This window comes from Lonchura striata, chromosome 1, assembly GCF_046129695.1.
Source record: "Lonchura striata isolate bLonStr1 chromosome 1, bLonStr1.mat, whole genome shotgun sequence".
Lineage (NCBI taxonomy): Eukaryota > Metazoa > Chordata > Aves > Passeriformes > Estrildidae > Lonchura > Lonchura striata.
Genome location: NC_134603.1, coordinates 105,846,581 through 105,860,160, shown reverse-complemented (window position 1 = coordinate 105,860,160; position 13,580 = coordinate 105,846,581). Strand labels below are relative to the sequence as shown.

Below are 13,580 nucleotides of genomic sequence, written 5' to 3'. Positions count from 1 at the left end.
GCACAAACCTACTTGCTCTGCTGAAAATTTGCTGTAGCACCCTACTCTGGTGGGGGTGGGGGGGTGTGGACAGGCACACACATTTGTTTCTTGAACACAGTTAAGACTCTTGTATGTGAGGCTGGCAATGTTCTAGAAACAAGCACAGCAAGTACTGCCATTATAACTACTACCAGTCTCTGAGCTGTTTTAAAGTAGCTCAGATTTATATACACTTCAGTCAACCAAGTTCTCAATGTAGCCTTGGAGACCCTTCATAGTGCCCTTTAGATTTCTCTTGGTCATGTTTGCAGGTTTTTGAGATTATTTTTTTTCATTTTTTTTGTGTGTGGTTTGCGTTTATTTTTTGGTGGTTGGTTTTTTCCCTTAGCAAAGATTATGTTGAAAATTGCTCTGTTTTGAATGTATTAAAATATAACAAAATAATTTTGCATCCTCTTCTGCTCTACCAGTTCTGAATGTAATGATGAATTTGTTTCTGAGCTTGAGTTTTGCATTGGACTCCTTGTGTGTTCTGACTCACCAGCTGTGTTGCCAGCTGTGTTGTGCGTAGCTGTGCTGGTTTCAGATGGAGCAGATACAGAGCTCTCCCTGGAGAGAAGAGATGCTGGCTGTGTGCACAGCCAGGCAGGGCTGTACGTGTGCAGGTTTGAAGGACTGGGACCTAGCGAGGATTTTAGCACATGTGTGCAAATTTCTGGTGCTTGTCAGTGACAGCTATAGTTAAGGCCTCACAGTGGTAGAAATATAATGTGATCTGAAGGAAGGATTACTTGCAGACCTTGACCTCTTGCAGAATTTTGCTGCCTTTATGTATTTATCATCCCTGGAATTGTTCAAGACCAGTCTAGGTGGGACTTTCAACAACCTGATGCCATGGAAGGTGTCCCTCCCCATGGTAGTGGGGTTTGAACTAGATGATCATTAAGGTTCTATCCAATGCAAATCATTCTATGATCTGTGAGTTGCTGTTAGCTTTTTCTCCTGAGTTAGGACTGCCAAATCTGTACCAAGCATAAAAACCAGCACACACTCCTGTGATTATTTATGCTGAGCTGAGGATCAGTATTTCCTTGGTAAAATTAGTTTAATAAGCAGAAGGCAACATTTTAGTAGATCAAATGAGGAGAGAAACATGTTCACAGTAGCCACCGCCTAGGTATGAGAGGTCTAAGAAGATATGGCTTGCTTCATCCTTTAGATATTTATCATCTGTGGGCTAAAATGTGAAATAATTAATAAAAACCAGATGCTCAGCTTTTGTAAATTACCTTGGCTTGATAATTTATTCCAGCTGAAGATGGGAAAAGATTTTATCTTCTGAATATCTCTGTGGCATCTGTGCTTTAGAGTGGTGAAGGAAGCTCTGAGAAGCAAGGATGACTTCAGGTTTTGACATGGTACTTTGGCCAGTTCAAAATTTAGGGGTTTTTCCCTTAAGGAGTATTTCCCACCCTTACACTGGATACCATGGCTGTGTAATCACACTGTCTTCTTTTCAGATTAGCCATCCAGGGAGCTGCAGGGAGCTTCCCTGTGTTTTTGGGGATGGTAATGCTAACTTCTAAAACAGGCCTTTTTTTCAGGAGTCATTGGAAGCAGTGCTGACTGCCAGGAGGAGGAACCTGACTGCAGATAAGCTATTGGAGAATTTTTACAGCTAGATTAGCATCTCCTTGTACTTGGGAGTCTTTGGGAAAGCAGACAGTCCATATAGTAGCCAGGGTGACACTGCAGCAGGTTTCCTTACATTACTGTATTTCATTGCAAGTAGGTTTGTTCACTAATGAGCAGTGAAAAGAAGTAAAAATTTAGGTCTGTCAACCAAGTCACTGCCAACCAGACATTCTTTTGCATCTATTAAGGTGCAGAGCATAGGTATGAACTTTCCTGTTTCATATAGCATTTTAAATGTTTTACGGGAGAAAATGTCAAGAGAGCTGATTTTTCCCTAGATTAATACATTTTGTCAGTCCCTCATTCTTTATCCCTTATAAAAAGTTTAACAAATAAAACCCTGGTAGAAAAACTATTTCAATTGAGTACATCAGGCTGTGATCAGAAGGCAGATTTATTGATACATGAGAGTAGCAGCTTTATTTTGTTTCTTAATTTCATCCATATGTCAAGTAACTATAAAAGGTGGTTTTATTCTTTAATTAGAGCTTCATCAGAGGCATTTTAATTGCAGCTGTGCTCATGAAAACAGTCGTTTGAAACACTTTTAATCTCGTGAAAGAGAGAACTGCTTGTGCGCATTCATAACTGTAAACCTGCTAACTTTGGTAACTAAAATACAGCACTGGTACCTTGACTCTATAGAGGCTGTGACAGAGCCAGAAGAGCAAAATAAGGATTAAAGTGTGAATGATCTCTGCCAGCTGCAGGAGCTTTAACAGAGCTGTGATGCTCCAGCCCACTAAGACAGAAACCCTGGTATACTAAACAGTTTTCCACCAGTTCCTTCAGAGCTCTAAGCCTACCTTTCATCTTTTCAATTACTACAAACCTTAAAAGAATTTCTACTAAACTTTGCAATACGTTCTCTAAATCACAGGTTCCAGAAAATGAAATACAGTCATCCATTGTACAGCTAAATTGTGGAGAAATGGGAGAATTCTCCCTTGAGTTTATCTGATGAAAGGAAGGGTGTTTTTGGGTAGAGGTTACCCAGTATCAAATAGAGCCCAACTCTCATTTTGTATGCGCATTTATCTTCTGCAGTCCCTCTAATTAATGCTGCGGTACTGTGCTAGGCAAGCAACTGCACAAGAGGTGCAGGTACCTTTTGAAATGCTAATGTTCTGCTGGAATATCCTGGTTGTCTGTCAGCTCTGGAGAAGCTGCAGCAGAGGTCAGCAGCAAAAGGTTTAATAAAACTTCTGCCTCCCAGTGACTTATGTAGTTTCAACCATACAGAGACAACAGACTTCAGACAGCTCTATGCTGCTCTGTGTCTTTTCTCCATTCCTTGCCACATGGGCTTACATCCCCTAAAAACATTAAGTGATAACGTTTTGTTCCGCTGTGTAGCCCGTGTGTTTTCAGGATCCTTAATGCATTGTTTCTCTGCAAAATATTATAAACCCTATCAGTGTAAGGGATTGAAACTTGAAGGAATTATGTTAATATGTTTAAAGTACTCAAGCACATCTTCATCAAAAATAAAAATGGTTTGCTCAGTGGCTGCTCTACAGGTAATCAGAGCCTAGGATAAGAAGCATGTTCAATAACTGTACATAATCAACTTTGCCTTTCAATAATTGTGTTGTAATCAGATGTTCTGGTTTTTTCCTGAAGATTTTTCTTACGAGTACGTGTTCTTTAAACAAATTTTTATATGACAGTTCATTTTTCATGGCTGATCATCCTACTTATAGCTAAGTGTAGAGGTGTCTCTTTTGTGGCCACAAAACAGAATATTCATCTTTAAAATGATGGGTATGTGAAAATCAGAAAAGAAAATGCAGGCCCAAACAGGAGAAGCATAATACAGACTTTTGAAAACCTGCAGATTTCCTCTTGCTTGCTTGAAACAAGTTGCTCAGTAAGGAGATAAATCTCTTCTTATTGTACTCATGACTCATTGTGTAGAAAGGGCTCTAGAGGATTTCTGCTGCAAGCTACTTACTTCAGTTTCTAGCCCTGAAGAAGCAAAGGGCTTCTGCAAGCTCAACCTCCCCTGCAAAGATGTTCTTCCCTGGTTTTGGAAATATGTAAACAGATGCTAAACTTGGAGCAGGTATTTACTTTACTTACTCTCACTGGAGTACCTTAATGGAAGCATGGAAATCCCAGTGAACGTCTTTCACATGTAACTTCTAACATGTTTGAATGTGCTTGACTTTGAAGTGTTAGTGGTGTGAAAGTTCACAGAAAGGACACCTAGAGTTTTAATACTAGTCATTCAAACTGACTTTTGAAATTTTACAGTTCAGTTTTCAAGCAACACTGTAGACGTTGTTAGTAACTGTCTGATTAGGTGGAAAATTATGCATGTTTTTAGCATTCTGGGAAGGAAGAGGAATTGTTTATCTTCTCTTGGAAAAGTCTTTTGCCTTGTAGCAGCAACATCTTGGGTGGCACTCCATGAAGCCCTGAGCCTGCTGTGGCTTCTAGTGCCATCTTTTTTAGATTAGTTTCTAGATCTGTTTGTGTTGTTTGTGACTGCTCTAAGTTTACCACAATTTTAGGTCACATCCTTTTGATTCTTCATTCACAGTATAAAATGTTAATAAATAATTTACATTTCTTTAATGTAATGGCTGATGTTTCTCAATTTTTGAGCAAATTCTGCCATCTCTTGCTTTGGCATGAAGAGGGAAAACTATTTTGAGGGTCTTGTCAGCCTCTATCTTCTCAGTTAGTCAGATACCCTCACCTGTCAGAGGCTACATTGCTTATCTTCTCCCGCCTTTCCTCTGGTTTTCAGTCCTAGAAGACTGGAGTCTGGCACTTCCAGACAAGTATTTATGCTTTGCTATCATTCAGAATCGTGTGCTTATGGGTGACTCGTGTTGAGGCACTGGAGCAGTTTTTGCCCCTGTGTTAATGTGCATCCTTGACATGTGCAAGGATGAAAACTCACGGCTCAGCTCCCCTTTTTAAATTCCTTTTGCTAAGGATCCAACAGGAAGGCTTGAGCCTGTGCAATGCTGAGTTGTGCTGAATAGCTTCAGCTTTAATTTGCTCTAAGGTTATATATTGCTGTCAGCTACCCTTTATTTTAAGAAATACTTCAGTCTATGAGTAATATAAACATAACCACAGGTACTTATCAGAATTCCCTGGGAGCTGCTTGTTCTGAGCCTACTGAGTTTTTTCCATTAAGTACATGTACTTACCTGAACACAGGAGGATGTTCAGCACCATGGCAAACAAGTTCTTAAAACTCATAGCATTACTTATTTTTATACTGTATGAATTGCAACTGGAGAAAAGCTTCAAATATTGACTAGTAAAAAGAAAAATGCAACAGTTGTAGCTATCATTAACTCTCATCTTTGTCACTGAGGGTCAAGGTTTTGAGGCAGGGTGTAAGCTTCTTTGGATTTGTAATGATAATGGGAGAAAGTTGGCTCTCCCCTGTGGAAGATGTCCCCCTGATGTGTGCTTTATATAGCAGTTTGAGCTGAAGGTAATATGTTCTTCAATTTATTTTAGATACTTTTTTATTATTTGCAAGGTGACACTGCATACAAACAAGCATAAATTAATGCATTGTTGCCTTCATATTTTCACACACTTTCATCTTTTTCTTTAAATCATAGGGTTTGCAAATGGAATAATACTTATATGCTCTTTAACACTAAGCTCTTTAAAAAGTAAGGAAAAAATAGGTTGTTTTTCAAGGATGCCTAATATTCCAAGTACTTTTAACCACATAATTATCTGACTGTAATATGCAGATATGCTAACAGTCTGTGCAAAGAGTTTATGTTATCTGTGTATAGCTGATATATGCATATACTTGCTTTCTTTGTTAAGTTGGTGTTTACAATGCTGGTGTTGCATCTCTTCCCTTTTTTATTTTTTTTCCTTAAGTTTTATTAAATCACATGTGGATTTATGGTAGTGTGCTGTTTGGGAATTGTTTTGTGTAAGCAATTACATCATGAACATTAAGGTTTATTAAGGCCTTTGAAAAAGGCATGGGAAATAGTTGGAGGTTTTTTGGTTTGTTTTTTTCTGGGTGGGTTTTCTTTGATGTTTTTTTTTCTCTCCAAATTCATATAGAACTAGCATTCACTGTCAGTGCCATCCTGCTACAAACATTGTGTAGTGATAAGGGAGGTTTTGGGGATCAAAACAGCAGAGATGGGAACCATGGAGTCAGAAAAATAAACTTACTGTCTTCAAGAGAGTCTTGTTTGGGAAATAGTGGATGGACAAGCTAAGGACTGGGGTTTAGCTGTTTTTTAAAGCCTCATAATAATAATAAGTTATGGAATCATTTGTGGCATCTGTTCAAGATTGATCAAACCAAAATTCTTTTCTATGGTCAGTGTGAATTCATTAATTGTATTGGTATTTTATTGTTGGGCTTCTGAGCTGCAGGTGTGACCCTTTTTTTGTGGTAACCTTGCAGGTAATGCATGAAGGTATTTATAGGTTGAATAGACATTAATTCTGAATATATTTCTCTATCTGACATTTCTCCTTTACCCAGGAACTCACCTCTGTGCAGCTACTTGGAGCATCCAAATATGCTGCTCTGAGACAATATATAAAAGGCACCTGCTTGTGCTGTACATGTCTCTGAGCGTTAAAAAGACATTTTGATCTTCACAGTAGATAACAGTATACTTTTGACAGATTAAAACAGATTTAACACCTTTCTGATGAGAACAGCCCTCACTTATTCTTCCTGTCAAGACATCAGGAGGGCAAGCAGAAAGTGCAGCTTAATAGTTAGCAAATATAGAGTTGAGAGCATTACCTTTTGTTTGTTGGGTTGTTTTTGTGTTTTTGTTTTTTTTTTTTTTTGTTAAACTGTGATTGTAATGCTTATCCTGAAGTAGTGCTAGAGAGTTTTATCTTCTGTATTCCCAAATGCTAGATGCCTACAAAAGTCAGAGCTGACTTTGCTTCATGTTCAGTCTGCAGCATTTTATCCTCACTGATTTTTATTCCATGGGGATGTAGCTTGTGTGTGCTCATTAGTCCAGGGTAAAAGACACCCATTTTCAAATTTATTTCTAATAGTGAAGAAAAAACATAGGGAATCCACTCTGTGCCCTCAGATGATACAGCTGGGGTACACACAGTTTTTCTGCATGGGATTATTTTCTGTGCTGTAGCTGAAGGAATTAAAGGGTGTACAGATACTGCCTTTAAATGCTCATGTCTCTGATGTTAACATTTGTTTAAAAAAGGTTAATTGCATGCAATTATGTGCTAAAAGAGCTGCATCACAAGAAAAGTCAATAGTACTAGGAAACTGTAACTTTGAATTAATGATAGAGCTGGGCAGTTATGTCCAAGGATTTTATTTCAGAAGGCAGGTTTTGTAGCATAAACTGCTACAATATGATGGTTTTGTGTGGGTTTTTGTGGGGTTATTTTTCTCTTTTCATGACTGTGTGAAAACACATATTTAACATTTCACACTGAATTCTTAAAGTGAGCAAATAAAGAAGCAAATATTCTGATGTTTTAAATTTAACACTGGTGTTAAATGTGTTAAATGTTAGTGTTCATTAGCGCTGAATATTTAAAAACAGTGTTGCTGTGTCTATTAGATGTATTCCTTGAAGGAAAAAGGCACAGTTGTGCTTGTTTAGCATCAGAACCTCAGAGTATAATAGCTTCTATTTATTTTGTAATCTGTCTATGATAAGAATCAAGTGCTGCTTTATGGTACTGGTGACAAAATTTATTGGGGTAAATGGAAACTATCCGTCAAACTTGATGGAAGATCTTTTTTTTCCCCCCCTTCCATTCCAGGCCAGGGTCCTGGGAGTTTATAAAACTGTTCAGTCAACATTCAGCCTTTATGCAATTTGTATAAATCAGCTAGCTGGTATCGGTCTCCAAACTGCTGATAAATAGCAATTTTTCCTTCCTAAGCTAGCTAAACTTTTAAGGGTTTCATATGGAAATGATGGGGGGTTTATGTAAAAAAAAAAATAGATAAAAGATAAGCAGTCTGGTATGGAAGTGCCTTTGAATCCTTATCTGAAAGTAACCCTGGCCCTTGTGACTCCATACTCATTTTAGATGGATGCAGTATGATTCTAAAATACCCTGATGAGGAATAAAAAAGCAAGACCAAACAACAACAGAAAACACACACCTAAATCCAAACAAAATACAAAATAAACCCCTCAACTCCCAGAAAAACCAAAAGATTGAAAAGAATAAGAAAAACTCCAGTGGGCCCAAACCTCTGATGATTTTGTTGTCCAGTGCCTGGTATTTTGCTTCTTGACAGCTCTAGAAAAGACTTGGTAGATTAGGCTGATCTCACATGAATTTTATACCTTCAATCCCTTAGATTAAGGATTTGGCTCACTCCTGATAAATGTCAATATAAAGCAGCAGAAAAATCAAGCCAGCTGAGCTGGTCATGACCTTATATGCATAATGATAATTAATAGCTAATGAGACTGATAAAATATGATTCTGAAATGCAGTAGACTGCATCATCAGGATTGTTTAGAAATTAACATTTTAAATTGCTCTAGGAATTAAAGACATATTTTGCCATCATGGGCAAAAAGTTAAACTCCTCCACAAAAGGATGTGTGTCAGATATGTCACTGAAATATATCATCTTCAATACAGTTATGCATCAGAATAAGAATTATTCATTAATTTAGTTCAGAGGGCAGGAAAACATGGGCTAGACTAATATAATACCTGGTTTTAATCTGTACTTTAAATAAGGGCAGCTGTTATAACTTTTATGGAGAGGCTTTTCTTGTTACTTTTCTCCTGTCATAATTTCTTCCACTGAAGTAGAAGCAAGCTTGATGTGTGATTCTCCCAAGCCTGCACCAGAGTCTTTACTCCAAAGTAAATACAAAACTATATGAAAGCAAACAAGTGAAACCAAATTATTACAAAATATTCCCGAGTTACTTTATTATGAAGTTTTTACCCATATACCTCTCTCTCAACTATTTCCCCTATTTCTATATCAGAGCTAATCTCTGAGGTTAATCAATAAAGAATTCTTCACACAATGAACTTTGTTCACTTGTGTTGGTTAAAAAGAGCCTTGACTCAAATCTGCTTACCTGGATCAAGCAGTTTGTTCCACAGAATTGTTCCAAAGAGGACTGTGTCAAATGCAGCCTTTGACTCTATACTGAATATTGCCGTACTTTTGTGTCGTAGTTGTGTCATAGTTGAGACAGAGACAATACAAAGCAACACGCTCCATGTTCAGAAGGCTTCAAACCTGTTTTTATTATAGCATACATGCTTTTTATACATTCTTATAAAACTCATAAGTTTTCACTTTACTCATTGGTCACAAGAAACAAGGAAAGTGCTTATTGGAATAGGCAGTTGCAGGTTGCTCTTATTTATCCTTCTTTCTTGGTTTCTATGTCAATGACCTTGATAGAGAATTCTTTCAGGGGTAGACATGAATCCTCTTATCAAACTTCTCTCTGTCTCACAAAAGTTGCTGTAAAACCTCTTCCACACTTTTGCTGGTTTGCGTAGTCAATGAGCTACAAAGAGCAGACATCCTCCCTCTGAAGATAAAACAGACATGTTTTTTCATGTCTGTGAGGCAGTGGAGTTGAGGTTTACTAATTTATTTTTAATTCATCAGGCATGACTTTCTGAACTTTCCTTGTTTCTGATGTTTCTAAAAGGGAAGGAGAAAAGAAGAAGGACTTCTCTTCATGATCATTAATGGGAGGCTTAGACATCTTGGAATTTTGAAGTCCTCAGCCATTACTCCTTATTCTTTTTAGTCACTTCTGGTTTTGTGGTTGCTCCAAGTGAGTGATTTAGAGAGGATATGTTGAAAATGGACATAGAGCTTCCTGGCAGAGGAGATGTGTTCAGGAAGCACAGCCAGGAGCCCCAGCCGACCCCATGGAAGGTGCATCTGAATATGCCTGTTCCTTCTGCTTGGAAAAATTCAAACTTGCTTTTGATTGAAAATTGTTTTACTTTGGATGAGAAGAAGACTTTTTTTGTTTGTTTGTTTGTTTGTTTGTTTTTGTTTTGTTTTGTTTTTTGTTAATTCTTCCCCCATTTGCATCTCCTGAAACATTCAGGAGAAAGAGTTGATTATTTAAAAGCACTGCATTTTGTAGCTGCTGTAGAGAGGAAAAAAAAAAAGAAAAGAAAGACGTTTTAGGATTTATATACAGCATTTCCGTAAGATAAACAGCTTTTTCATCACAGTGGATGTCTATGTCATACCAAACTGGCATTCCATGACAATTGCTGCTGTTCTCCCTGCCCAACCTGCTGGAACACCTCCAGGGCTTCATTCAGGGCCTAGAGTGAGTTTACTTTTAATGGCTCTGTTTCAATCAGGAGGAAATAATTATAAAATAACAAATTGAAAGAGAATACCTGCAGGTTTTTAGGCTTGTTTTATTCAGTAAATATTTAATTAGGGAATTCATGGAAAGGTAAAAAACAACTATTTAAATTTTAACTTTTGAAAATGTGATAAGTTTTGTACATTGGAAAGGTCAGTCTATACAATGAAGGACAAACCTAATTTTCTGTTTAGTTTTGAACCATACTGATGGACGTGTATGAAACAGAGCACTGAAGCATTGGCATTGCTCCTAATTGATTCCTGTGTCCTCAGTCAAACCCAGTGCAGCAGGGACTGCCCTTCTCACTGAAGTGAGTGTTGGACCATCACTTCTGAAGGGATTATTTTTAGAACATACCCTTTTATAACAACCTTAGTAATGGTGGAGAGCAGGGAATTTGAAATTCCTTAGTTGCACATGACCTAACTCACAGCACTTGTACTTACCAGCTTCTACTGGAGCAGATTTCAGTTTTCAATCAAAATGGTCGCCAGTGACTACATGTCTCTTTTGAAATCTCTGCATGGACACAGAACATGAGATTTTTATAAGTGTTATTGATATGAGGAGTTTCTAGACCCTGCAGCATTTTTCTGAAATCATGTGGCAGAAAAAATACATCCCAATATACTCTGCTCAATTCCTTGTAACACAGTTCAAGTTGTAAACTACCTTGCTGATGAACTGTAAAGTAAGGTAGCCATGGAGTTAACTAAAATCACAGCTTTACTTTCAAAACTCAGTGCAGCCTTATCTGTTGAAACAGTGGAAACACCCTCTCACCTGTCAGCTGCTTCTTAAATCTCAAGAAATTGTGCGAGACGGAAAGCTGTGTTGAGTGTTTTGGGGGGGCATTGGGGACTTTTACAAAAGATATTCTTACACTGTTCTTTCTATAGCAAAGGGGAAGTTTCATTAGGAATTTGACATGAATTTATACAATAAATATTTTTAAGCACTCTGCAATTAAAAAGCTATATGTGGCAAGAAAAGATAAATATCACAAAATTATTTCCATGTGCTTTGCAGCAATATTACTGTACAAAGGATGGTTAGGAGTTGAAATTAAGTTCATATGAGTTAAAAATCACTGAGCATTTGGCTTCCATATTTTGGGTGTATTTTTAATAATTGAGAAGAGTAGAAATGAGATGACATCACTAACAACTAAAATACAAATCCTTGAAACATTTATGGCATACCAGCTGTCCAAGAAGCATCATCATCTTCTGACAAATGATATCCTCTGAGGCTTAATGTACAGCACTCAAATATGCAATTTCAAACACTTTGCTGACTGAAATGATCATTTGAAAGATATTTGAAAGTTGTCTTTCTAGGACCAGGCAAATACGAGTCTTACTGACCTGCAGAGATATATAAGCATCTAAGCAATGTGCAGCTCCCTCAGCAAAGGGACAGTAGATTTACCAGTTTTACATTTTGTTTGTTACTGTTTTCTGTATCTCCTCACATCAACTTGTTTAAACATGCCTTTAAGGAACACATATTCCTTTAAGAAGATTAATGCTTGTAGCCCATAGTACTCTTGAGAAAATAAATATTAAATATAGTAAGATGGATTAATTTTTCATTTCACTGCTCGTTGCTTTCCTTTCAGCTTTTTACCTGATTACATCAGTGGTGATTTTGATTCCATTCAGCCTGAAGTCAAAGAGTACTACAAAGTCAAGGTAAATTAAATCCCTTTGAGTTTTTCTGTGATAGAGCATTGTAAGATCCAAGCCATTAGTGCTCCAGTTGGTCATGAAGTGATTCTGGCTTCATTGCTTCCTTTGTGGCTTCAGCTGTAAACACTTGAGAAACTCAGAATTTGTGTTTTGTGGTACTGTACCAAAATAAACACAGGAGGTGCAATACTGCCCAAATCCTGAGTGAGTTTTCATAGTATCAGGTGATGAAAGAGATCAAATGGTGGTAGAGATTACAGCATCTAGAAACTAGGATAAAACTTCCTGAAAAAATCTGTGACTTCTTTTGCATGGTGAGATACCATGAAATAAAGATTAATTTACCATGATTTCCACTTGGTGGGTATCCACATACTTTCTAGAGAAAGTTTCTCGGTGTGCTATTTGTAGGATATTGCTTCACCTTTTTAGAGGAAAACTGCAGATGGAGAAATCTGTTTCTTTCCTCACCAACTGAAGCACTGAATTGCAGTCAACTACTTCTGCTACAGTGGTAGAGTGCCCTCCCTAATGAATTTTTGGATAAATTCCTACCTGGTTAATTTATTTCCAGTGAGCAGCATAAAGGCAAATTCATTTTTCTCAGGTCTTAGGGTTCAAAGTTCTGCCTTTACCTGACTCTTTGGTATTTAACATTCCACCTGCCTGCTTATTTAGGCTTTTGTGATGAGCACAGTTCTTCACCCTTGCATCTTGGACACAGGCAAATTCAGAGTTTGCCTTGACAGGCCAGCTTTCCTTTGGAGCAGGCTGCACTTGCAAGAGAAGTATTTGATCCTTCTGAAGTAGTTGACTTAGTCTGCTTATTCATGTATAAGAATGAAATCTGCCTAAAATCTTCCCTCTTGGACTTGGGATTGAATGGTTAGAACAAAAAGTTTCAAACTGTGAGGGGAGGGATGAAGGAGTGTGTAGAGCAGGGCTATAGTCTCTCTCTGGGCACTGTGGGGTTACATTTCCATATTCTACCCCATTTTTTAGGATGGAGAAATGTGTGATGGCTGTTCACATCTAGGAGAATCACTCAAGAAAAATGCTCAGGAATCTAAATTAAAGCTTGGGAAGTGAAAATAAGATAAAAAGTTTTGGGTTAATACTATTCACTATGGACTGAAAATTCATGATCTGTGAATAAATGAATTCAAAAAGTATTTGGACAACTCACTTGGGCACATGGTGTGACTCTTGGGGATGATGCTGTGCAGGGCTGGGAGTTGGACTCACTGGTCCTTGTGGATCCCTTCCAGCTCAGCTGCTTCTGTGAGTCTGTAAAATGCAAAAATCCACTACTCTGTTTGACATGGACATGGGCAAGCCCCAGTATCAGCACACGCTGGGGGATGAACAGATCAAGAGCAGCCTTGGGGGGAAGGGCCTGGGGGTGCTGCTGGATGAGAGGCTGGACATGACCCAGCCATGTGCACTCACAGCCCAGAGAGACAAACGTGTCCTGGGCTGCCTCCAAAGTAGAGTGGCCAGCAGGGTGAGGGAGAGGATTCTGCCCCTCTGCTCCTCTCTGCTGAGACCCCACCTGCAGGGCTGCATCCAGCTCTGGGGTCTCCAACATGGATCTGCTGGAGTGAGTCCAGAGGAGGACACCAAGATGATTAGTGGGGTGAAGGGATCAGGAGATGAGGAAAGCCTGAGAGAATTGGGATGGTTGAGATTGGATAATAGAAGGCTTCAGAGTGACCTAATTGCAACCTTTCAGACCTGAAGGGAGCATAAAAGAAAGATGGAGACTTTTTACAAGAGTATATAGTGACAGGACTAGTGGGAATGGCTTCAAATTGATAGTAGGTTTAGATTAGATCTTAGGAAGAGTTTCTTTATTGTGAGGGTGATAAAAGAC

At 38.2% G+C, this 13,580-nt stretch overlaps 1 protein-coding gene across 4 annotated transcripts in view; it reads left to right on the top strand.

Annotated features, from left to right (window-relative positions):
* Nucleotides 1–13,580, top strand: part of TPK1 (thiamin pyrophosphokinase 1) — a 300,425-nt gene that overhangs the window by 133,162 nt on the left and 153,683 nt on the right. For 3 of the 4 annotated variants that reach the window (XM_077786372.1, XM_021531484.3, XM_077786376.1), the window contains one exon: nt 11,638–11,710. The exons of the other annotated variant lie outside the window; for it this stretch is intronic. In XM_077786372.1, coding sequence (XP_077642498.1) covers nt 11,638–11,710 — 73 coding nt within the window. The remainder of the gene's footprint in view (nt 1–11,637; nt 11,711–13,580) is intronic. 4 annotated transcript variants of the gene reach the window in all.